The following is a 24,631-nucleotide window of genomic DNA, read 5'->3' as shown; positions in this document are numbered from 1 at the left end:
CTGTTTCAAAGGCCCAGAGGAAGAGCCCAGGAGGGGCTGGCTTGGGCCTCTTTGGGGGTCCAGAAGAGCCACTGCAAATGCACGGTGCGGGGTGGGGGGAATGGCTCTCAGGATCAGCCCTTGTGCAAAGCCCGGAGGGGATGCAGCCCCCGCCCAGGATGCTCACACGGGGGCAAGCCAGGCAAAGGAAGCCTCAAGGATCCGGATCTCCTTTGCTTGTCTCCCTTTGGCTTTTTATTGCTTCAAGATCTTAACTGAAGAGAATGAACGAACGAACGAATGAATAAAATAAGGGAGGGGTAGCAACTTCTAGGTTCCAGAGGCCGGGAGTTCCCTCGGCCTATCTGCTGCTTGCGCTGCCTTTTAGGGCTCTTCTACCCGGCAACAGCCAGGTCATCATCGAGGCCTTTTCTCATTGGCTGCCTTGGCCCTGCCATCCTTCGCACCTCTCTGGGGTCAGGACCGAGCTCTGCCCCGCTGCCTCCATTGCTCCCCTGGCACTCTGCGCTGGGCATGTCTCTCCTCTGGAATGGCAGCAGGAATGGGGGGCTTGGCCGGGTACCTGTGCTTGCTAGTGCCCCTCCTGGGTGGCCACCTTGTGGCAGGTAAGAGCTCCTCAAGGCATGGGGAAGATTGGCACGGGCATGGAGGGCAGAATTCATGGGCAGGGAGAAGGGCAAGTGGCAGCCCTTGATTGATTTTCCAGGGGGAGGGGGATTAACGGTTGTTCCTGGGGGGGAACCAGTTGGGATCTCAGAGTCACTTCAAGTTAGCAAATATTTCCTCTTTTGCAACTGGAATTCTTCTTCAAACTTTTCTCTTGCCGTTCCAAGAAATGCCGAACACAGGAGAGGAAAAGGAACCCGCAATTAACCCCCCTAAAACAGCAGCGACGTCCAGTGCTGAGGGGAGGGTTCGGGTTCTCTGCTCTGTATGACTGGGGGGGGGTCGCCCATGAAGAAGGCCAGCTGCCTGGGCCTGGGGGCTCCACTGACAGGGCCCGGCATGTCTTCTCCCCTCCTCTCCTTTCTCAGTCTGCCCGTCTCAGCAATGGCCCCTCCTGCTTGCCCCACAAGAAGGCTTCTTGCAGGGGGTTTAATAGGAAGGAGAATCAGGAATCTGGCTGGGGAATGGCAGCCCGGGGGGTGGCGGAGGGGAGCCCCGCCCTGCCAGCAGCAGCCCCCCAGCTTGGCTCGGGTGCATGCCGAGGGGTCCCACAAACTCTTCCCTGTCGCCCCCCCCATGTAGTCCCCCCAAAGGTGACGTTGTACCCAGAGAGGCCGGTGGAGCTGGGGGAGCCCAACATGCTGGTCTGCCTGGCGGACGAGTTCTCGCCCCCAGTGGTGAAGCTCACCTGGCTGAAGAACGGGCAAGAGGTGGAGGCTGGCATGGAGGAGACGGACTTCTACCCCAGGACGGACAACGCCTTCCGCAAGTTCTCCTACCTGCCCTTCGTCCCGGAGGCCGAGGACATCTACTACTGCCGCGTGGAGCACTGGGGCCTGGCCCAGCCCCTCACCAAGGAGTGGAGTAAGGACCGGGGGGTGGGGCGGGGGCTGCTCTTAAATAGCTGCACACAGACAGAGTTTCTGGGGAGCAGAATGCTTCGAGATGCCCCTGAATCCCAGGGAAAGAAGTCGCAGAGGAGGCGCGGGAACTGGCCCTTTCACCTGCTTTTGGTAAGCCACCTGCCTTCCTCTCTCAGATGCCAACATGGCTGAGCCCCTCCCAGAGACCGGGGAGAACGTGGTGTGTGGCCTGGGCCCCAGCCAGGTGGCCTTCTGAGATGTGGTCAGAGTGTCTCCTTCAGCAGCGCCCCCAAAGAAGGTCTGTTCCCAAGAGAGGGGGGCTTCCATCCCCTGGTCACTGCTTGGAGGCACTCATCACTCCAGGGGGGCAGGCAGAGATCTGCAGTGAGATGCTTTCTGTCCCTCCCCACTTGCTTTGGGGTCTGTGGAGGGTTTGCCTGCCCTATTTTTGGTCCCAGAGAATCTCCAGGAAGGACCTGCTTGGACTTCTGAGTAGAACATGCCATTTTATTCCTACCGTGTCTGGGATTTGGAGAGAGCCTGCCCTGGGTCTGGGCATTACACTATTAGGTAGTATTCAGTCTCCCTGGTAGAGGTCAGTTGGTGAGGAAGGGGAGCTGGCTGGGCCTCCTTTGGACTGGCTCCTCTTCTGGGACTTTAACAGCAGCTTGACAGGCAGAAGTAATGCAGGTGAACCTTTTCTTGGCCTGGAGGAAGATGGTGGGAAGTCCATCTGTTCAATTTCTCTGCTGTTAAGAGAAGTGGAGCCGGTAGAAAAGGAAGGAATTGTAGGGAGAAATCCCAGAAAGTCCCTGTCAGAGAGGGAGTGGACACGATCCGGGCAGGTGTGGAGAGGCAGAGAGGCCATTAGAAGACTCGGTGCTGTGAAAAGTCAGTGCTCAGGGTGAGCCCGCCAGCTCCCATCCCATAATATTGAACTTGGTCCTGGGAAGGAACCCTTCAGTAGCTTGCAGTATGAAGCCAAAGCCGCTTCCTCTAGAGGAAACCACCCCTGCACTCAGGCCAGGGTCTTCTTCCATGGTTCAGGGCGTTTGGGGAGGTGTTTGGGGAGAGATTTCGCTATGTAAATCTACTTGGGGGGGGGGCAAGGCCTCTCCGTAGCGATGCCCCTCCCCACATTTCCCTATTGCCATTTTTCTGAAAAAGGAATAAATTGGATCTTTGTATTGTTCAAATGCTTCTGAGTCTTATTGCTTTATTTTGCAGCCTGGAAACTGCGGAACCAGAAGTCTAGCAGGACCACAAAGGAGCAGTGAGCCCGCTTGCAGGGAGAGCGGACTATACATTGAATTAAATATAAAATAAAAGGGAGGCCCCTCCACATATTGTGCCTCAGCAAACACACGTCCCCGACTGAGTCAAATGCTGGAGATGATCCTCCATCTCTGAACACTTGCATGGTATCTGTTAAATTACCAGGGACAGAACTTGGGCCAGGATTTTCTGATTCCCTTCATTTGGGGCATTGCAAGTCCCAGAGTCGTCCTGGAGCTGGTGGCCAGTTTTGAAATCCGTAGCTTTATTTTACATTTTCTCAGACTGTCCAGAGGAAGCGTGATTAAAACACGGGACAGACTGTGCGCTCAGGACGCAGCCCCCCAGCCCCCCCAGCCTCCTTGTGGCACGCCGGGGCAGCTGCCGGTGGGCCTCCCGTGCTCACTTGCAGTGAAAAATAATTGAGGGGTGAGTTTCAGGGGTCCGCCTGGTATTTTTGGAAAGGCCGTCCAGCAACCCCAGCAGCGGAGCACGTTGGAAGGTCTGCAAAGCACGTAGCTGGAGGCCTGCCAGGGACATCCCAGGGTCGCTTGTCACCTGGTAAGGGCTGGGCATTGGAGTTTGGCTAGGATAGAGTCAGCGTTTGAGCTTTTTGAGCCAATCAGGGGCGCCAAGATTGCCCAAGTCATCAGTTGCTAGGCAGGGAAGCTGCTCCTTCTGGAATAAGCATCTCTCGCCTTGGGCTCTGCTCTGAGCATCCCATCCATCCACAGATGCCGAGAGCTCCCAGGCAAAGATTGCATGTGCTCCTCCCCATAGTGGTTAAGTGGCTGGGCTACCAAACAGCACTGGGCTGGTTCAAATCCCTTGCCCTCCACCCAAGCATTGCCCCAATATTTCAGCAACTGGAACTGCACTCTGCCCATGAGATGGAACCCAGAGGCAAACCTGTAGCTGGCAGAAAGAAAGGGATTGCGGGGGAGGGCCCACCAAGCTCCAAGTACAGAGCGCTCAGGCTCCGGGTTCTGCTAGTGACTCTGGCCAAAGCAGGCCAATGCCTTGCCACCCCATACCCTGTTGGAGGGAAACAACCAGGTTGCTAGAATTCTTTTCCTCTGTGCAGCAGAAAGATCAAAATGACCCTGACGTGGGATGGATTCTCTGCACCCAGAGAAGAAGCTTTTTTCTATTTCCGTTTCCGTCTGGAGCAGCGGCTTGGGTGGGCACAGACCTCTAAGGACTGAACTTTTGCCTAGGGGCAACATCTTGTCCACTTGGTGAGGGGTACTGGGGAGAAGTCCCAACCATGAGAACGAAGAGAATCCTGAACTTTAAACTACGGACACTGCAAGTAAAGCTAGCCCATCCTAAGTCCCTGCAAGTAGAAAGGGAGCACAGCAGGGACAGATGGGGCTATAGCAACCATCTGCTAGTTTTCTGCTTGCAGGGAGGGGTTTTGTGTGTGTGTGTGTGTGTGGGGGTGCTATTACAAAAATATCACCGTCTCTGCATTCTGAAGTGCCCCAATTCACCACCTGATTCTGCTGTACCAGTAGAACCTGTTTGAGAAGAAGGGCTCCTTCTGGACTGCATGAAGATGTTCGTAGGGCAGATTTTACGAATTGTTCAAAGTAATGAAAGAGAACGCACCACCCCTATTCTGCAGTTGCAGCAGAAAGAAATATACACACCCCAGTCAAGATCTCATGGGAAAAGTCCTATGTCAAAAAGCCAAAGCCCCCCACCCCCATGCTTCCTTTGCCAGGAGCCCCCAATTGGCGGCCGACTGAACGCTGCTGCAGAGGCACTCGGGTTTCGCTTCCCCACGCCCCAAGCCAAGCTCAGTATGCCACCCAATGAAGCAGAACCAATTAAAAAAAATCCATTTGAGTGTCTCCTTGGAAGCCCTTGGCCAAGAGGCCAGACTAGCAAAAACAAAGGCTATGGGAAAGACTGTAGAAAACTGTTGCCAAAAGGGTCTCCCCCCAAATTTTTAAACTGTGTACAAAATCCAATAGTGTCTGCTTACTGCTAAATCACTTCCTCTAACCTTATATATGAATCACAGCCACTAGCAAAAACTATTTTATCTCTCACAATGGATACTTTAACCAATACAGTCTAGTCAATGAATAAACAACTACATGTGGAATTGCGTATGTACAAATCAATACAGAAGAACAATGTCTTTTATGTCCACAAGTTGTCCATAATATGTTCTCACTCCAAAGAATGTTCCAACCTGATAGTCAACATTCAAGATGTAGGGGAAGGTCCTCCTCTAGGTGGGGAAGAAGTGAAGAAAATGCTGTTGTGCATTCTGTTGTGAAGACAGAATCCATACTTATCTCAGCCACATACTATCCGAGGGACACATAGGTACAGATGAGACTCTACAATTCAATGACATATTTAATGGCTAAAGAAAAGCTGAATAATCAATGTCATTATTCAAGCCGTCGGGTAACATGGTATGGAGTTTAAAGATCCATCTAATCTCCGCCTGCAAAAGGAGGCACTTATTGTGACCAGATCTATTTTTATGGAGTATGTGCCATAAAGATACGTGCAATAAAGATAGGTTCTCTCTTGGGGCTCACATGAATTTTGCTAAGAGGTGTCCCTTTAAATGTTGTAAGGGCCTTAATTGATCGTTGGATGGGATTAGCTTTGTATATAACAGATTAGAGGCCTCCTCCCTCTTACCTTGAATTGAAACTGAAGCTGTAATTGATTTGGATACATGGTTATTGTCACGATTTCGCCTTGATATTCGTTGAAATAGTAAGTACTGATAGCAGAATGGATGTAAAGCAATGGTTTAAAATTTGCTGGTATTTCTATGACTTATATTATGAATTGTAGGTTGTTGGTGGCCTGATGAAGGACCCCCTCTGAAACGAGCGGAACGAAATAAGACCGGTATAGCTCGTTGCCACCCCTTCATTTTGAACTCAGGGTGCCATCAGCCAGTTACCTCTGGGTTCCTTTGGCATCGCTAATTTTCAGCGACGTGATCAAGACTCGAAGAATTACCCTTGGAAATTATATATTGGGACTTTTCTTCTCTCTTTGATTGTGTACAGGATTTGTCTTTCACTGTTGTATTGACTTTGACATTATTATAACTGTACATTGTATAGGTAATATACCTGTGTTGAAGCACTTTTGGCATACTTCCTTTAGTCCTTGTGTTAAGGAGATTTGGGGGCAGTGCCTGAAGGGGACAGAGCTTGCGGGGGGGGGAAGGAGCTCAGCAAAGGTATGGTGCCCTAGGGACTGCCCTCGGAAACTGCCCTGCTCTCCAAGGAAATGGTTTTTGTGGTCTGGAGATTGCGTGTAATTCTGGACGAATTCCAGACTATACCTGGAGGCTGGCAACCCCAAGTGACCCCTGTATGGGGCACACTGGAGAGTACTGGCTCTTGCAGCTCTTGCAGGGACTGTGGCTGCATTGGAGGCCGGGTTTGGCTGCACCACAGTCTACCACTTAGGGGGACATCACTAGGAAATGCTCTGTGTTTGGTGGGTGGTGCCAAGGTTGCTAGGAACTCACTAAGCAATCAGAGCTTTGCAGAACAGTGCATGTCCCGTCGTCCCGTCCCCCCCCTGCCCACCATTCAAAATGCCCACTGGGAGCTATCCATTGAAGCTACCTCTGTAGCAGAGCCATGATCGTATAGCTGAGCGGGGACTAGGGGGGTTCTCAGGATCTGGCTGTTAACCTCTGAAACCCATTATGTAATTATACTGAGTTACAGACTATATTATTGTACTAGCAACAAAGCCCGTTCTGGGGAAAAATGCAATGGGCTCTAGCAAACAGTTAGAAGAGGTGCACCATGCCGCCACTGTGGCCTTTGGAGGGATGCGCCACCTTGTCTGGCCTTCTCACCTCTGCAGCCTCTGGAGGGATGCGCCACCTTGCCTGGCTTTCCCACCACCGCGGCCTCTGTGCACATGCGCCAGGATAAGAACTGAGATGTCACCCGTATGGCTTGGCTTAGATATGGTAGGATTATATAGCTACTCAGGATGTGTCTCGGGTTGAAGGGGCTTGGAGAGCCCAAGCACACCCTGCCATGAGACGCCCCTGCTGCCCCCTAATTCTGCAATGGGCCCGACTATCTCCCTATAGGCCAGTCACCCCAGTGTAAAACCTGTGGAGTTGGGCTTTGGGCTTCAATGTCAGAACCCCACATCAGTATAAGGACGGGCTTTGATGGTCTTTAATGGCTTGACTTGCTATAAAACTGCTTCAAGTGTTCAATTTGTACTGGAAATGTAGGGAATTTTGTTTCAAATCCTACTTTCTGTTACTTTCATATTGATGAACAAAATTTGAGTCCAGAATCACTTTAAAGACTAACAAAACTTTCCAGGGTATCGGCTTTCCTGAGTCAAAGCTCACTTCATCAGAGATGTACATTTCATACTGGGGCTCCAAGATCATACCCTTGCTGGTCTCCAGGGTGCCACTGGATTCGAATTCTGCCATCCTACTGCAGACCAAAATGGCCACTCACCAGAAATGATTCATATTGTTATTTCACCGCTTAACTTTTCATTTATTTGCTGATATGCACTATATTTTTGGTTTCTGAGAACTTTCTGAGAACCAAGCAGGCGCAGCTTGGTTGCACCTGGCTGCCGTGTGAAAACATGCTCCGCTGCTGCCCCTGTGCTCACCTGGCCAGCCTGCGCGTCCACTGAGTGCCAGGCGAGCCTTTCGCTGGCGAGACGGGCTGCACGGCGACTCACCTCTCGAGAGCAGCTGGAGTGAAGTTCTGCCTCTAGTCCCTCATATGCTGGGTGAGGGGGCTTTGAAAGGCTAAGCTGCAGCCCCTGGTACTGAACTGGACCAAGCAGTCAAAGGTGCAGGAGAGCTCCCCCAGCCCTCTCAGCCTTTTTGCTGGTGCTAGAGACGAAGGGAGGTTCCTCCCACTACAAACACGAAGATAAAGAGGACAGAGCCTCTTGGAGGAAACAAAAGTAGTTAGGTTCCTTATGTAGACATTTTTAGTTTGCTCATATAGAAATTTTAGTTTGATCTCAAGTGCAAAAGTGCAAAAAAATTGTATTTATAACTTATAAGCTAGATACAAAAAAATTTTTTGAACTAGAGCTATGTTTACCCAGCTATTCAAAGCATACAGGAGAGATACTCGTAACAACTGCACTGGTGAGACTAACTCACAATGGCCGTTTCCACACGGCTTACCTGTGCCCGTAAGGACCCAGTAGATCACGCAAAAAATGCAGAAGATCGCGTTTTCTCACACGAGATTTGTGCGACATCATGTGACTGGAAAAATACTGGAAAAATGCAATGGGCTCTAGAAAGGGGAGGGTGGATAGGAAGGAATACTGGGTGATGCTTACTCAGTTATGTGTATAGATTACAGACTATCTTACTGTATTGCTTCATTGCATTGCTTTCTATTTTTGCAAGCCAATTAGTTTGATATAACAACTTTCCATATTATAAGTATTTCTACAGTTTCTCCCCTGTGTGAATTCTTTGATGGGAAGTAAGGCTTCTACAGTCACTGAAGCATTTTCCGCACTCCAAGCATTTATACGGCTTCTCCCCTGTGTGAATTCTTTGGTGGTAAGCAAGGGCTGCACTCCGAGTGAAGCATTTTCCACATTCCAAGCATTTATATGGCTTCTCCCCTGTATGGATACGTTGATGGGCAGTAAGCATTCCACTCCGATGGAAGCTTTTCCCACAGTCTAAGCATTTATATGGTTTCTCCCCTGTGTGAATTCTTTGATGGGAAGTAAGGCTGTCACTCCGACTGAAACATTTTCCACACTCGAGACATTTATAAGGTTTATCCCCTGTGTGAGTTCTTTGATGAGAATGAAGGTTTCCAATGATATAGAACCCTTTTCCACACTGCAGGCATTTATATGGTTTCTCCCCTGTGTGAATTCTTTGATGGCAAATAAGGCTTCCATTCTCACGGAAGCTTTTCCCACACTGCAAGCATTTATATGGTTTCTCCCCTGTGTGAATCCTTTGGTGGGAAGAAAGGCTTCCACTCCAACTGAAACTTTTGCCACATTCCAGGCATTTATATGGCTTCCCCCCTGTGTGAATTCTTTGGTGGGAAGAAAGGCTTCCACTCTGACTGAAACTTTTGCCACATTCCAGGCATTTATAGGGTTTCTCCCCTGTGTGAATCCTTTGGTGGGAAGAAAGGCTTCCACTCCGACTGAAACTTTTGCCACATTCCAGGCATTTATATGGTTTCTCCCGCGTGTGAGTTCTTCGATGGATATTAAGGTTTCCACTCTGACTGAAGCTTTTTCCACACTCCAGACATTTATATGGTTTCTCCCCTGTGTGAATTCTTTGATGAGAAGAAAGGCTGTTACTCCAAATGAAACTTTTCCCGCACTCGAGGCATTTATAAGGCTTATCCCCTGTGTGAGTTCTTTGATGAGAATGAAGGCTTCCAATGATATAGAAGCCTTTTCCACACTCCAGACATTTATATGGTTTCTCCACTGTGTGAATCCTTTGGTGGGAAGAAAGGCTTACACTTTGACTGAAACTTTTGCCACATTCCAGGCATTTATATGGTTTCTCCCCTGTGTGAATTCTTTGATGGGAAGTAAGGCTGTTACTCCAAATGAAACTTTTCCCACACTCGAGGCATTTATAAGGCTTATCCCCTGTGTGAGTTCTTTGATGAGAATTAAGGTTTCCAATGATATAGAAGCCTTTTCCACACTCCAGACATTTATATGGTTTCTCCACTGTGTGAATCCTTTGGTGGGAAGAAAGGCTTCCACTCCGACTGAAACTTTTGCCACATTCCAGGCATTTATATGGTTTCTCCCCTGTGTGAATTCTTTGATGGCAAATAAGGCTTCCGTTCTCACGGAAGCTTTTTCCACACTGCAGGCATTTATATGGTTTCTCCCCTGTGTGAATCCTTTGGTGGGAAGAAAGGCTGTCACTCCGACTGAAACTTTTTCCACACTCGAGGCATTTATAAGGCTTATCCCCTGTGTGAGTTCTTTGATGAGAATGAAGGTTTCCAATGATATAGAAGCCTTTTCCACACTCCAGACATTTATATGGTTTCTCCACTGTGTGAATCCTTTGGTGGGAAGAAAGGCTTACACTTTGACTGAAACTTTTGCCACATTCCTGGCATTTATATGGTTTCTCCCCTGTGTGAATTCTTTGATGGGAAGTAAGGCTGTTACTCCAAATGAAACTTTTCCCACACTCGAGGCATTTATAAGGCTTATCCCCTGTGTGAGTTCTTTGATGAGAATGAAGGTTTCCAATGATATAGAAGCCTTTTCCACACTCCAGACATTTATATGGTTTCTCCACTGTGTGAATCCTTTGGTGGGAAGAAAGGCTTCCACTCCGACTGAAACTTTTGCCACATTCCAGGCATTTATATGGTTTCTCCCCTGTGTGAATTCTTTGATGGCAAATAAGGCTTCCGTTCTCACTGAAGCTTTTTCCACACTGCAGGCATTTATATGGTTTCTCCCCTGTGTGAATCCTTTGGTGGGAAGAGAGGCTGTCACTCCGACTGAAACTTTTTCCACACTCGAGGCATTTATAAGGCTTATCCCCTGTGTGAGTTCTTTGATGAGAATGAAGGTTTCCAATGATATAGAAGCCTTTTCCACACTCCAGACATTTATATGGTTTCTCCACTGTGTGAATCCTTTGGTGGGAAGAAAGGCTTACACTTTGACTGAAACTTTTGCCACATTCCAGGCATTTATATGGTTTCTCCCCTGTGTGAATTCTTTGATGGGAAGTAAGGCTGTTACTCCAAATGAAACTTTTCCCACACTCGAGGCATTTATAAGGCTTATCCCCTGTGTGAGTTCTTTGATGAGAATGAAGGTTTCCAATGATATAGAAGCCTTTTCCACACTCCAGACATTTATATGGTTTCTCCACTGTGTGAATCCTTTGGTGGAAAGAAAGGCTTCCACTCCGACTGAAGCTTTTCCCACACTCCAAGCATTTATATGGTTTCTCGCCTGTGTGAATTCTTTGATGTTTATTAAGGTTGCCCCTCAAACTGAAGTCTTTTCCACACTCCAGACATTTGTATGGTTTCTCACCTGTATGAATTCTTCGATGGGTATTAAGGTTTCCCCTCCTACTGAAGATTTTTCCACAGTCAAGGCATTTGTACGGTTTCTCCCCTGTGTGAATTTTTTGATGGGAAGAAAGGGTTCCACTCTGATTGAATCTTTTTCCACACTCCAGGCATTTATACGGCTTCTCCCCTGTGTGAATTCTTCCATGGGAAGCAAGGCTTGCACTCTGACTGAAACATTTCCCACACTCCAGACAATTATATATTTTGTCTGTTTTCTTCCTTTTATGGATCTTCTGATTCACATTTTTATCTGATTTTTCAGGAGATTCCCCCCCACTTGCTCGGCACTCATTTCTCCTCTCTTCATGCAAGCCATCACCCCGTAAAAGACCAGAATTATGCATTCCTGCAGGAGGGCGTTTTCCCATCTCTGTCCTCAGTGCATTCCAATGTTCATCTTCCTCTTTCAGATCTGAATAGGTGACTCCATTCTCCATCACTCCACGCTCAGATGTTTCATTCGCTGACTCCCATATGCCTCCTGCCAAAAGAAAGAGAAACCTGGTGTGATGTTAGGACACTTTCCCACATATCTGTGTTAGAGTTTTCTATTTTCCTTTGAAAAGGCTGCGTTTGCAATCTTTGAAGGCTCAGAAGTTAAACTCATTTAGCCTGTAGCCATCCCCTCCCCCCTCACTTATTCAATTCCTTCTAAATTCCAAGCTGACCAAATTGGCAGGGCAGCCATTTGTAGCCTACTGGAACAAAAGAAAGGGAATGCACCATGGAGACCTCTTGCCTCAAAATCACCCATTTTAGGTTTCTCCTCTCCTGCCTGGGTGATTTTACAGGGGGGAGTGGATGGGGGTGGGGGGGTTTTGTGGGGAGAAGGAGGTCACCTTATAAAAGAGGGACAGACATGCATGGTTTAATAAACACAAGAGAAGGTCTGAAGAGAGGTGGCCAGCCAGATAGATAATCTGACAGGGAAAAATTTCTGCCTTTCTCCTTAACAAGTTTTATCAGAGGGAAAGTCAGAGGGGAATGAGTCCCTTCCCAGGCTGAGAATACTTCAGTGCCATAGAAATGCACAGTGCTCTGGTCCGAGGAGAACAAAGGGATAGCAGCTCACACTGGATCTAGACAATCAAATTTAGGAATACCAAAGGGTAGTGAGTATCCCTTCTCTTTTGCATGAAGAAAAGCCTGTCCTGCCAAGAGGAGAGCATAAAATCCCTGCGAATGAGGAAGAAGCTGGCTTGGCCTGAAGCCATTGTGTCATTCCTGTTTTTCTTTACACCTGGCTCCATCCTGAGCCCCTCTTCCTGAATTTGCAAGGCAGAAGACCCAAACGATGACAGCAAGCTAAGGGATCATTTTCTGAAAACCTGGAAGACCAGGAGTCAATTTTTTATCATCCTTTAGGCTGGATGGCAAAGAGGGTTTGTGGCTTATTCCCAATCTCTTTTATCCTTGTTCTCTTTGTTGCACCTTTTGTGTCCCTTTTATTTTCGTATCACACTTCTTTTCCTTTTGAATTCTCTCCAATTCACCTTTGTGAACCAAAAAGCCTGATCGAGAGAAAATGGGAATGGAGAGCCGTGATCCCTTCCCTGATTCAGTTCGCAAGTGACAGGGCTTATTCCCTGTAGCCGCGAAGGGGTCCCGATTTCAGACCAATCTTGTTTACAGTCTGTGATGGTGTCAGTCCCAAGGGGAGGGAACACAATAGCAGAGAACAGAGATTCTGGAAGGCTGAGAAGCTTCCTCATTCCCAGGTGGGTTGAAGCAGGGCTTGGAAGATCATTTCGACAAAACAAGAAAGCTAATGGCTGAGGCAGAATTGGAAGCCAGAATATTTTGATCTAGTAAAACTCAACCAGGGAATCCATCAGCCCGCGGAAGGGAATGCAGAGCTCGCAGATATCGGTGAATCCCGTTCCAGGACTACCTGTCAATCCTTCCACTTCATCACACTCAGGGACAATCAGCTGTTTGTCTTCCTCCAGCCAAGAGATGAGGCCAGGTGTGCCATTCACAGGACCTTTTCCAGGAGAAAACAAAAACCACAATTATGGCTCTTTTGTGTGTTCATTTTTTTTTAAATAAATTTTTTATTGGATTAGAATAATTTAATTTCACATTACAATCAATTCTCCCATTTCCCAATTTCTAACCCCCTCCCTTTCCCCCCCTTTTTGTAGACTTCCAACAGTTTTCCAACCCTTTGTCCCTTTTCCCTTACTCATTTTAAATTCATCTATCTAACAAACATATACTTTCCCTTTATTCTAAGCAATAATTCTTTAACTATTTTTAATACTCTGTACCCTATCTTTAAGTCCCTTCTTCCATATTAGACAAACAATTTGTCCCATTTTTCATAATTTCAAATATTTCTATAAACCATAAACCATATAAACCATACATTCATATAAGTCAACCAATTTAACTTATACTCTATATGTTACTTTTTCTGCATATCTTATCTTCATTCTGCTTTAGTTATATTTAATTATATTATTATTTTTATTCTACTTTGATTATACATCTATATAACTATCATCAAAAGTTATCAATCAATTTGACCCATATATATCTTCAGGCAGACTTATTCCATTTAGTACATTATACAATTTTTACCAAAAATAGTATTAGTCAGTCCTTATAATTAGTTATTTTCTATCATTATTCTATATATTATTCTATATATAATAATCTAACAAAGTAACTGCTTAGAAATTCTCATTTGCCTCTCCACCCCCCGGTAAAGTCACCCCCCTCTGCATTTTATTATGTTTCAATAGTTCTCAAACTGCCACAGTTCTCCTCCCACCTCCCATTTCTTCACTAAATATTGTTTCAGCTTCTCCCAGTCTGTGTTGAACTGTCCTGGGTCAAGGTTTCTCAATTTTCTTGTCATTTTGTCCATTTCCGCCATATACAGCAATTTGTAAATCCAATCCTCAATAGTTGGCACTTCTTGTACTTTCCATTTTTGCGCGTACAAAAGTCTAGCCGCTGCTGTCATGTAAAATAACAATGTCCTGTGTTGAGCTGGAATGCCCTCCATTCCCAAGTTCAGTAGCAGGAGTTCTGGGTTCTTATTAATTTGAAATTGTAAAATCTCAGTTATTACTCTTATTATTTCCCCCCAGTACTGCCTAGCTACCTCACACGTCCACCACATATGATACAGGGAACCCTCATGTTTTTTACATTTCCAGCATTTGTTAGAAGTGTTCAAATTCCCTAGCGCAATCTTCTTTGGTGTCATGTACCAACGATAAATCATTTTGTAAATGTTCTCTTTAATATTAGTACACGTCGTAGTCTTCATTGTATTCTTCCACAAGTATTCCCATGCCTCCATTGTTATTTCTTTGTTGAAATTTATGGCCCACTTCACCATTTGTACTTTAACTATTTCATCTTCAGTATACCATTTCAGCAGTACTTGGTATACCTTGGAAATTTCCTTCTTGTCCTCTTTTAAAAGTGTCTGCTCTAGTTCCGAATTCTCTGTTCTTATGCCTCCCTTTGCACAGTCCGAATTGTAGAGATCTCTGATCTGTCTGTACTGAAACCAATCATAGTTTGGTGATAACTCATCCTGTGTCTTTATTTTAAGTTTAGAAGATTCTATTCGGGTTATCTCCTTATACGTTAAACACTGTTGCTCAGTATCGACAGCTCTCGGATCTATTACCTCATATGGAACCACCCATAGGGGGGTTCCTTCTTGTAAATAGTCTCTGTACTTCTTCCAAGTTGCATATAGGCTTCTCCGTATGTAATGATGTAAAAACATAGAGTTCGCTTTTACTTTATCATACCATAGGTATGCATGCCATCCAAATATTTTTTAATATCCCTCTAGGGCCAATAATTTCTTATTCTTCAGCATCATCCAGTCTTTCAACCACACTAGGCAGATTGCATCGTAGTAAAGTCTTAGATTGGGCAGTTGCATTCCGCCTCTTTCTTTTGCATCTTTTAAAACTTTCATTTTCACTCGAGGCTTCTTGCCTGCCCAAACAAAATCTGATATTTTCCTCTGCCATTTTTCAAACTGCTTAGAGTCTCGGATAATTGGTATTGTCTGTAGCAAAAACATTACTCTTGGTAACACATTCATCTTAACTGCTGCAATCCTTCCCAACCATGACAAATTCAGTCTATTCCATTTAATCAGATCTTGCTCTGAGTCCATAATTTTTCATAATTATTTTTGAATAGATCTATGTTCTTTGCAGTCAGTTCAATTCCCAAATATTTCACCTTACTTGTTACTTCACAGTCTGTCATTTCCATTAACAATTGTTGTTTTTGCTTAGTCATATTTTTACATAATATCTTTGACTTCTGTTTGTTAATATAAAACCCTGCCAAATCTCCAAACTCCTTAATCTTCTCTATCACTTTTGGCATGTTCTCCGTTGGGTCTTCTACAATTAACATTATATCGTCCGCAAATGCTCTGACCTTATAAGAAAAGTCCTTTATTTTTATTCCACGAATTTCTTCATCTTGTCGTATTTGTATCATCAGAATCTCCAATACCAGAATAAATAACAGTGGAGACAACGGGCAACCTTGTCTTGTTCCTTTACTTATGGTCAGTTTCTTAGTAGCCTCGTCATTCACCACAATTGCTGCATTCTGGTCTCTATAGATTTCTTTAATTGCTCTTATGAATCTTTCTCCCATTTGTAGCTTTTCCATAGTGGCAAACATAAAGTCCCAGTTCAAGTTGTCAAACGCTTTTTCAGCATCAACAAAGAAGAAACCAACCTCTTTATCACAACGCTTATCATAATATTCAATAGCATTGATCACTGTCCTTAGGTTATCTCTGATTTGTCTATCTGGCAAGAAGCCTGCTTGTTCCTCCTCAATAACTTCCGAAAGCCATCCCTTCACTCTCTCCGCCAGTATCTTCGCAAAGATTTTATAGTCATTATTAAGTAACGATATAGGTCTGTAATTTTTCACATTAGTCAGATCTTGGCCCTCTTTGGGGATCAATGATATGTTAGCTTCATTCCAGGTGTCTGGAATCCGTTGATCCTTTAAGACTCCATTGATCACCTCTTTTAGGAATGGTGCCAGTTCGTTGGCCATTACCTTATAAAATTTAGCTGTAAGTCCATCTGGCCCTGGCGCCTTTCCCAGATTTGTTGACTGTATTGCCTTTCTTATTTCCTCATCCGTTACTTCGTTATTCAATCTATCTCTCCAAGCTTCCGAAATTACTGGGAGCTTCATTTTCTCCAAATATGTTGCTATTGATTCTTTGTTCACCTCTTTCTTATTATACAATTTAGCATAAAATTTATAGAAGGCTCTACTAATGGCTGTCTGTTCCAAATACGTTTTGTTATCTTCACAAATTTTATTTATTGTTTTCTTTTCCTTTCTCTTTTTCAGTTGCCATGCCAAATATTTCCCAGGTTTGTTTGCACCTTCAAACGCTTTTTGATTCAATCTTTTAAGATTCCACTCCAATTCTTTGTTATTCATTGCTGTCAGCTGTTCTTGAAGTATTTTAATGTCCTGATAAATTTTCTTTTTCCCTGGTCTCTTCTTTAACTGTATTTCTTTGGCTTTTATTTTCTCCATAATCTCCTGTCTCTTCTCCTCTTTCTTTTTTCTGGCTCTTCCATTTAAGTCCATTAGTATGCCCCTAATTACCGCCTTGTAGGTGTCCCAAACCTTGTTGGTTGGTACTTCTTTATTCATGTTGTATTGTATGAAGAACTTTGTCTCTCTTCTCAGCATCTCCATATTCTCTCCCTCTTGTAACAAGTCCTCATTTATTCTCCATCCTTTCCTTTTGCTCCTTCTCCCCAATTTCCACATAATTGGATTGTGACCTGAGCCTACCATCAGCATTATTTCCACCTCCTTAGTCCATAACGCTAAGTCTTTTGGGGCCCAGATCATGTCAATTCTCGATAGTGTAGAATGTCTTGCAGAGAAAAACGTGAATTGTCTACTTTTAGGGTTTTGTCTTCTCCATACATCTTCTAAGGTTTCCTGTTGTGTCAATTCAAAAAACAGCTTTGGTAACAGTCCTCTTTTCTTTTGTGCAGTTGGTGATTTTTTATCTAATTCCAAATTTGTCACTCCATTGAAATCTCCAGCAAGAATTATCTGGTCATATGAAAGTTCATCTAGTTGCTTCCTCAAATCCTCAAAGAAGCTTTCTTTTGCTCCATTAGGTGCATAAATTCCGACTACCAGCACTCTCTTTAAATTCCATATACATTCCACTGCTATGAATCTGGCTTCCACATCCTTCATTACAAACTTTGGCTGCAGCTCCTCTTTTATATACAGCACCACTCCTCTTTTTTTCTTATTAGAGGCTACTGCAAAATCATTACCCAATTTTTTCGATTTTAAATATTTTACGTCCTGTTTTCGAATATGGGTCTCTTGCAAACATACAATATCACATTTTTGTTTTAATAGCCAGTGGAAAATGCTTTTTCTCTTATTCGGTGAATTAAGTCCATTTACATTCCAAGATAAAACTTTACACTCCATAATCATAACCTTGTTGCTGGTAAGTCCTTTTCATTGTCCCTTAAAAACCGCTCCATCTCTCGTTCAGATCTGATACGCTTTTTGGTCCCTCCAAATTCAAAGGACACTCCTGGTAATTCCCATCTATACCTGATTTTCATGTCCTTCAGAATCTGAATTAGCGCTTTGTATTTTTTCCAATCTAGTAACACCGATCTGGGTACTCCCTTCATAATGATAATCGTCTTGCCATCAATCTCCAATGGATCTTGAAACTGTTTAGTCACAATCTTCTCTTTCATATTTCGAGTCGTGAACTGCACAATCACGTCTCTTGGTAATTTCCTCTGGGTCGCAATTCTTGAATTTACACGATATACCACGTCCAGGATAGCCACAATTTCCTCCTCCTCCTTTCCCAGGTATTCAGCTAACACCTCAGTAATCTGTTCTTGTGCTGTCTTTCCTTCCACTTCCGGCAAGCCGCGAAATCTCAGCTGCTTCTCCATGTGTTTACTTTCTGCAACCGCCATTCTTCCCCTCATCAGTCTCATCTCTGTTTGTTGCGTATCAGCTAAATTCTCCACCACGCCTTCCACTACTTTGACTCTCTGCTGTGTTCCTTGCAATTCATTTTGCATTGTTTCCATGCCTTTCTTCACTTCTGACAGCTCACTCTTCACTGTCTGTTTAACCTCTTTAATCAGCTCCGGTTTCATGTCCTTAAGTTCTTTAATCACTTCTAAGAGTTTTTTGTCTAGATTTTCTATTGCCGATTGCCACTCTTTTTTTGACATCGTGGGGCTTGCTTTGGCTCGCTCCCACGAGTCCGCTCTCTTCCTTAACTCCGTGGCGTAAAGTTTAATGTCTTTTTAATTTAAATGTCCCGGTCTTCTTGCAAAAAAACTTTTAGAAAATCCAAAATGTCGGGCGTCTTTTCTCTATGGTTCTTCTATAATAATAATAATAATAATAACATTCGATTTATATACCGCCCTTCAGGACAACTTAATGCCCACTCAGAGCGGTTTACAAAGTGTTATTATTACCCCACAACAATCACCCTGTGAGGTGGGTGGGGCTAAGAGAGCTCAAGAGAACTGTGACTCGCCCAAGGTCACCCAGCTGGCTTTGTGGAGGAGTGGGGAATCAAACCCGGCTCTCCAGATTAGAGTCCCGTGCTCTTAACCACTACACCAAACTGGCTAAGAGTCCCGTGCTCTTAACCACTACACCAAACTATGATTTTTGTAATCCAAAATGGCTTACTTCCTCTTCCGCTGAAGCCGCAACTCTTCCCCTTTCAAAGATGGCGATTCCCTTCTTCCTGCCCTCCAGCAGGGGCCGCTTCTCTCCAGCAACTCTATTGTTATTATGTACTTCCTGTTTCCCGACTTCCCACAGTAGCTCTCGCGATGGTAAAATTTTCTCACAGCTCCATAACCGCAAGTATTCAAAACAATAGTCCAATTTCTTTAATAACTTCTTTAAACTTAGTCTTTTTTCTAATACAACTCTTGCCGAGTCTTCCCCTCCTTGTAATTAGCCTGTTGCAGTTTGAAAATCTACTTTTATTCTTCTTTACTTTTAACAATCTGTCCCGTATCAGAAGATAGTGATCTTTACCTTCTAATCCACTTTCCTTGGGTTGTAATCACTGTTTCGATCTTAGTTTCTCCTCTACTCTTCTTTCCCCTATTGAAGCTTGGGTACGTAGGTCTTATGCCAACCGCATTGGCCCCGAAACTGCCGCAGAGATCATAGCCGACCTGTCAGAGGGTGGGACCTCAAGGGTCGGGAGAGGGTCCATTGCGCAGAACCCCCCCTCGCCCGAGATCGACGCGCCCTGAGGTCTTGAGCGTTCTTTGCCTGCTCTCCGCTTGAGAGCAGTCGGCCGCGGGCTAAATTGCCCCCACCGGCCACTTAGAACGGCAGTCCGGTCAGCTCCGCAAGTGGAGCTGCGTCAGACCTCCATAAATCCCAAACCGGAAATCCGCTCTTTTGTGTGTTCATGAAAGCCACCCTGACTCTGGCTTTGCACAAATAAGAAGGCTGGACCAGAGCTCCTTCATCTGGCATTGGCAATTATGTATACACTGCTTGTCCAGCTAGGAAAAAAGCACGGGAAGGCCAACCAGGGGTGTTCTTACTCCAAGACACCCCACCACACACGCTCTGGGAACCAGCCTGCAGAGCATTGCTGGATCCCAATACCATCCAAAGACAGAGGGCTAGAGGGACCCCACCTTCTATCAAACCCGATGCAATAAAATGCCGTTCCAAGAGGCAGGAGCCTTCTTCCCATGGAACGGCTGCAACTTCTGTTATATAACTCATCAAGTACTTTAAGGTCTCTTTCTCCATGAAGATTCCCAGCAACCACACAAAGGATTCAGGCCAATGGTGTCGGCAGGGCTTTTTTTCTGGGAAAAGAGGTGGTGGAACTCAGTGGGTTGCCCTTGGAGAAAATGGTCACATGGCAGGTGGCCGCACCCCCTGATCTCCAGACAGAGGGGAGTTTAGATTGCCCTCCGCGCTGCCCTCCCCTCTGTCGGGAGTTCAGGGGGCAGGGCCACCAGCCAGGGGACCATTTTCAAGAAGTTCTGGAACTCCGTTCCACCAAGTTCCCACTTTAAAAAAGGCCCCGGGCATCAGTCAAACACTTTGATGCTTCCCTTTTGCAATCAGTGGCAGGGAAAGAATATAAGAAGGTCTCCTCAAATTCCATCATTTCCTGCTTGCTCTCGTCCCTGGACCTTCTTCCACCACTGAAATGCTGTGACACACCTTCTTTGGGACAGGCAGTATATGCCTTAATTTCTCCCATTCTACTTTCTTTCCCTGGTGTTATGTGATTATTTTGGAGGGGGGGGGCTTCTCCATGGGTCCAGGTTGCCACTTCAGTTCTTTATTCTGGGGTAGCCCCTTACCAAGGCTTGGGTAGATGTGAACAGGCCCGGCGTGCCCATTGAGGCCAGATAGGCGGTAGCCTCGGGTGCAAGGGCACTGGAGAGGCACCAGAGGGGGTCTCTGTGCCCGGCCAAGAGGCAGTGCTGGGACTACCTGTCAGAGAACACAGGACCAAGCAGGTCTCTGTGCCTGGCCAAGGGGCAGTGCTGTGACTACCTGTCGGAGAACACAGGACCAAGCAGGTCTCTGTGTCCGGCCAAGGGGCCGGGCTGAGTGTCTCCAGCCTAGCACTTTTATAGACCAATTCTCTGGGTCTCTGACGTAGTTTGACACTTCATCAATTACGTAGGCTTTGTTTATTAATAAAGGTATTCCTGATATAAGGATGTTACAAGAACACTATTAGAACATTCTCTTCTCATATGATAGACAGCTTGATATACATATAGGCTAAAGCTGAAAAAAACAAGGCAATGTATACATTTTTCCCGTCACTGGCAAGGTCAAATTGTTCCAGGGCATGATAAGCTGCTCCTTCTCTTGTCTTGTTGTAATTTACATGTAGAGGCCAGAAGGCCTTTTCCCAATTAGTCCTCATTTTATGACCCCTCCCTGGTTCCTGTCACAGGAGGGGGCTGAGACCTTCAGCCAGCTCTTAGGAAGCGAAACTTACATACGATGGAACTTTAAATGCAGAGAGAGTCTTAGGAAGGTGCTATCAAGCCAGGGCGGGTTCCCTGCTACAGTTTTGGGCCTAGCCTCGATCCAAACCCCACAAAATTCTTACGACACCTGGCAAAGGTAAACCTGTTTCTCACCTGCCTTGAATGCCTCTTGCTGCCATGAGTCAGTTGTGACTTGATGGCACATACCTATGTTCTTTCCTTTTCCTGACGTTTTGTCTAGATCTATCCTTCCTTCCACCCTCACTTAGGAGTAGCTCTGACCCCTTCCCAACACAGACGCATGACAGCCCAGACAGGAGGGAAGCACCTGCTTAGACTCTCCCACCCTCTCCAAGTGAAGCACCCCTTGGACCAGGGCTTTTTTTCAGGGGGAACGTGGGGGAACAGAGTTCCGGAACCTCTTGAAAATGGTCACATGGCTGGTGGCCCCGCCCCCTGATCTCCAGTCAGAGGGGAGTGTAGATTACCCTCCATGCCGCTGAGCAGCGCAGAGGGCCATCTAAGTTCCCCTCTGTCTAGAGATCAGGGGGCGGGGCCACCAGCCATGTGACCATTTTCTCTGAGGGCAACCCACTGAGTTCCACCACCTCTTTCCCCAGAAAAAAAAGCCCTGCCTTGGACCAACCTCTTCTCATGTGGCCCAGGCAGGGTAGAGCCTCCAAACCCTTGCCAGACCTGAATAAAGGACCACAGAGCTTACTCACGTTTCCTCCTCGCTCTAGGAGGAGGGAGTCAAGGAGAAATGGATCCTTACCCACAAAGGCCACATTCCCAAAGTTCTCCAGCATGACTTCCTTGTACAGAGCTCTCTGGGTTGGGCTCAACAGGCTCCACTCTGCCTTGGAGAAATACACGGCCACCTCTTCGAAGAACACCCGACCCTAGAAGAAGAAGAAGAAGAAGAAGAAGAAGAAGAAGAAGAAGAAGAAGAAGAAGAAGAAGAAAGTGGTTCTTTATATTGCTGGTCCCGGAGGAAAAAAGGCATGGATATTAAAGCAATTCTTGTACAGCAGCAGCAACATTCAGGAGGATTTCCTTTCCCAATGCCTCATAGTGGATAAGTGGTTGGGTTCAAACTCTGCTGGTTTGAATCCCATCCATGCCATGAGCTCAGCAGGAGGCCCTGAGTAAGCCACTCCTCCCAGCCTCAGTTCCCCAGTGTACTGAGGGCCTAATAATAACACTGACTTTGTTCATTGCTCTGATTGGACATAATCTGCCCAGAAGGGTGGTATATAACCACAGGTATCCTCCTTATAAAAGGTGAGTCGTGTTGGCGACGACTCACCTTTTTTCCTGGTGCAGGCACATTGGGGAGCCTGCGGGTGTGCCTGTGCCAGTATAAAAAGTGAGTTGTTGGTGTGGCACCAGCTGTGGGGAAGCCCAAACTGGCCACTGTGGGGAGACCCAGCACGCTGCAGAGAAGCCCGGCCTGGTCCCAGGGCTTTGAGAGGGCCGAGCTGAAACATCATGCTGCAAAATCACATCACAAATTTCCCACAGAACCTAAATTCATCATCACTTGCCTGTCTGCTAAAAACTGGGGTTTTTTTAGGTAACATCAGATGTACGATGTGGTTCATCCCAAAGAGCACTTCATCCCACAATCCAAGCAGCGCATGTGCGTTAGGGCACCCACCTCCCGGGAGCCCCTCCAGGGTTTATCTGCTGGGAACTTAAAGCTATTCTGAGTTCTGCACAACATACATTGAAAGGACGTGGAATCTTGTCTCCTTCAGTTTAGCACCAACAGATTTCATCGTGCCCCTAAAGAAATACCTTCCCTGTTTTCTTTCCTTGATGGGCGACCCTCCATTCCCAGAATGCCCTGATGGCACCTCGTGAATTAATTCAGTTTCAGTGGGCTTTCTGTGTATCGTTGAACCCAGGCCTTTTTCTTGTGGGACATCAGGTTTTAATAGCCTCAGAACTAGAGAACTGAAATATCTTTTACGGGGCCCAGCGATACAGAAAGGGACACATTTGTAGAGATTTACACTTTCTACCCCCACCCCACCCCCAACCACTTCACAACTGCTGCTCGGTGTTTTGAAAATGGTTCGTAAATAGGTTGAGAGGCAATCTGAGGGCCTGGTTCTTGTTATAAAATAACTAGTAACAAAGCCCGTTGTGGGGGGGAAATACAACGGGCTCTAGAAAGGGCAGAGCAGGTGGGCCAGGCATTACTTCCTCTGCTGCACCCTGATTTGGTTGGGGGGAGGGCAAGGCGGCCAGGCCTGGCATTGCCCCCTCCCCAGCATCGTGAGGGGGGTGGCAGGTGCCATGGCGGGCACCTGTGACCGGAAGCAGCCCGTTCCAACCCTATTGGCACTGGATCAGGCTGCTGCAGGCAGGAAGCGCCTCTGGTGGGAGGTAAAAGCTGCCCTAGTGGACTCCTGTGCCCGGCAGCAGCCCGTTCTGGCCCTGTTGCTGCCAGATTGGGCTGTTGCAGGCACAGAGTGCCATGGGTGGGGCTCCTGCTTCCAATAGCAGCCCATTCTGGCCCCATTGGGGTCAGAACGTGCAGCTGCCAGGGCCGCTGCAGATGGGGAGTGTCCCTGGAGGGGCAGCAGCAGCCTGTTCGAGCCCTGTTGGCACTGGATCAGGCCACTGCACGTGAGGAGTGCCGCTGAGGGGGAGTGGTGGCAGGTGACCTGGCAGGCTCCTGCATTCAGCAGTGGCCCATTCTGGCCCTGTTGGGGTCAGAACAGACAGCTGCAGGTAGGGGCTACTGCTGGGGGGGGGGTGGTACCAGGCACCCTGGTGGGCTCCTGAGCCCGGCAGCAGCTCGTTCTGGCCCTCCCTGAGGTACCAGTGGCCAGGTCTACCTGGCCAGCAGAGGACAGGGAGGTAGATCACAGGTTTCTGGGAGTACAGAGGCCAGACGTACCAGCCTGTAAAGGGATAAGAGGTAGATCTGACCTCCATAGGTCCAGGCAAGGCTATGGGCGGTAGACTGGGCCTCTAGGAGTATGAAAGCCAGGGCTACCCTGCCAGCAGATCTATGGCAGGTCGACCCGGTCTCCATGGGTCCAGAGACCAGGTCTACTGAACCAGCCATAGAAGGAAGTAGACCTGGTCTCCCAGCTCGCAAAGGAATGGGAGACCTGGCCTCCATTTTGCAGAGGTGCGGGAGGGGTGGGGGAGGGGAGCGAGCAGCCGGGGCCCCCTGCTGCACCCAGTGCAGTCCCGTTCTGGGTCACCCGGGGCTGGAGGTGGGTTGTGCAGTGGGGAGGGGAGGGGAAGAGGCGGCCGGGTGGTGCTGTGCCTGCCCGCCGGCCTGGCATGGTCCCGTTTCGAGCCACACCGGGTGGGCTGGAGGTGCGGATTGAGCAGGGAGGGGGAGGGGAAGAGGCAACTGGGCACGGCTGTGCCTGCCAGCCAGCCTGGCACGGTCCCATTTGGAGCCATGCTGGGCAGGCTGGAGGTGAGGATTGGGGGGGGCAGGGGGGGGGAAGAAGCAGCCGGGTGCTGCTGTGCCCGCTGGCCCGGCATGGTCCCGTTTGGGGCAACGGCGGGCAGGCTGGAGGGGAGGTGGAGGGGAGGGGAGGCATGGTCTCATTTGGAGCCACACTGGGGCAGGCTTGAGACACGGATTGGCGGCGGAGGGGGGGGGAGAGGCAGCCAGCGCTGCTGTGCCCGCTGG

General features: G+C 47.1%; 2 protein-coding genes across 2 annotated transcripts in view; one reads left to right on the top strand and one right to left on the bottom strand.

The window, feature by feature from the left end:
• The first annotated feature begins 541 nt into the window (after window positions 1-541).
• LOC129328039 (mamu class II histocompatibility antigen, DR alpha chain-like) lies at window positions 542-1,785 on the top strand. Its single transcript, XM_054976776.1, has 4 exons — window positions 542-605; window positions 834-899; window positions 1,249-1,530; window positions 1,706-1,785. Exons 1-4 carry the CDS (start codon window positions 542-544, stop codon window positions 1,783-1,785), a joined length of 492 nt encoding a protein of 163 aa, XP_054832751.1.
• Window positions 1,786-5,162: 3,377 nt separating this feature from the next.
• The window catches only part of LOC129326937 (zinc finger protein 208-like), a 47,003-nt gene continuing 27,534 nt past the window's right edge, over window positions 5,163-24,631 (bottom strand). The window contains exons 6-7 of the mRNA XM_054975272.1: window positions 14,116-14,120; window positions 5,163-11,082 (exon numbers count right to left, since the gene is read on the bottom strand). Of these exons, the coding sequence (XP_054831247.1) occupies window positions 8,260-11,082; window positions 14,116-14,120 (2,828 nt within the window). The 3' untranslated portion in view covers window positions 5,163-8,259. The remainder of the gene's footprint in view (window positions 11,083-14,115; window positions 14,121-24,631) is intronic.

Source organism: Eublepharis macularius, chromosome 4 (assembly GCF_028583425.1).
Source record: "Eublepharis macularius isolate TG4126 chromosome 4, MPM_Emac_v1.0, whole genome shotgun sequence".
NCBI lineage: Eukaryota > Metazoa > Chordata > Lepidosauria > Squamata > Eublepharidae > Eublepharis > Eublepharis macularius.
This window is presented reverse-complemented; position numbering and strand designations above follow the sequence as displayed.

Bases quoted from the DNA above. Each gene is read 5' to 3' on its own strand.
- LOC129328039 (XM_054976776.1), top strand. From the start codon at position 542: ATGGGGGGCTTGGCCGGGTACCTGTGCTTGCTAGTGCCCCTCCTGGGT. The intron at 606-833 runs GTAAGAGCTCCT...TGCCGTTCCAAG, and splicing joins GGGTGGCCACCTTGTGGCAG to AAATGCCGAACACAGGAGAG. The intron at 900-1,248 runs GTGCTGAGGGGA...CCCCCCATGTAG, and splicing joins TAAAACAGCAGCGACGTCCA to TCCCCCCAAAGGTGACGTTG.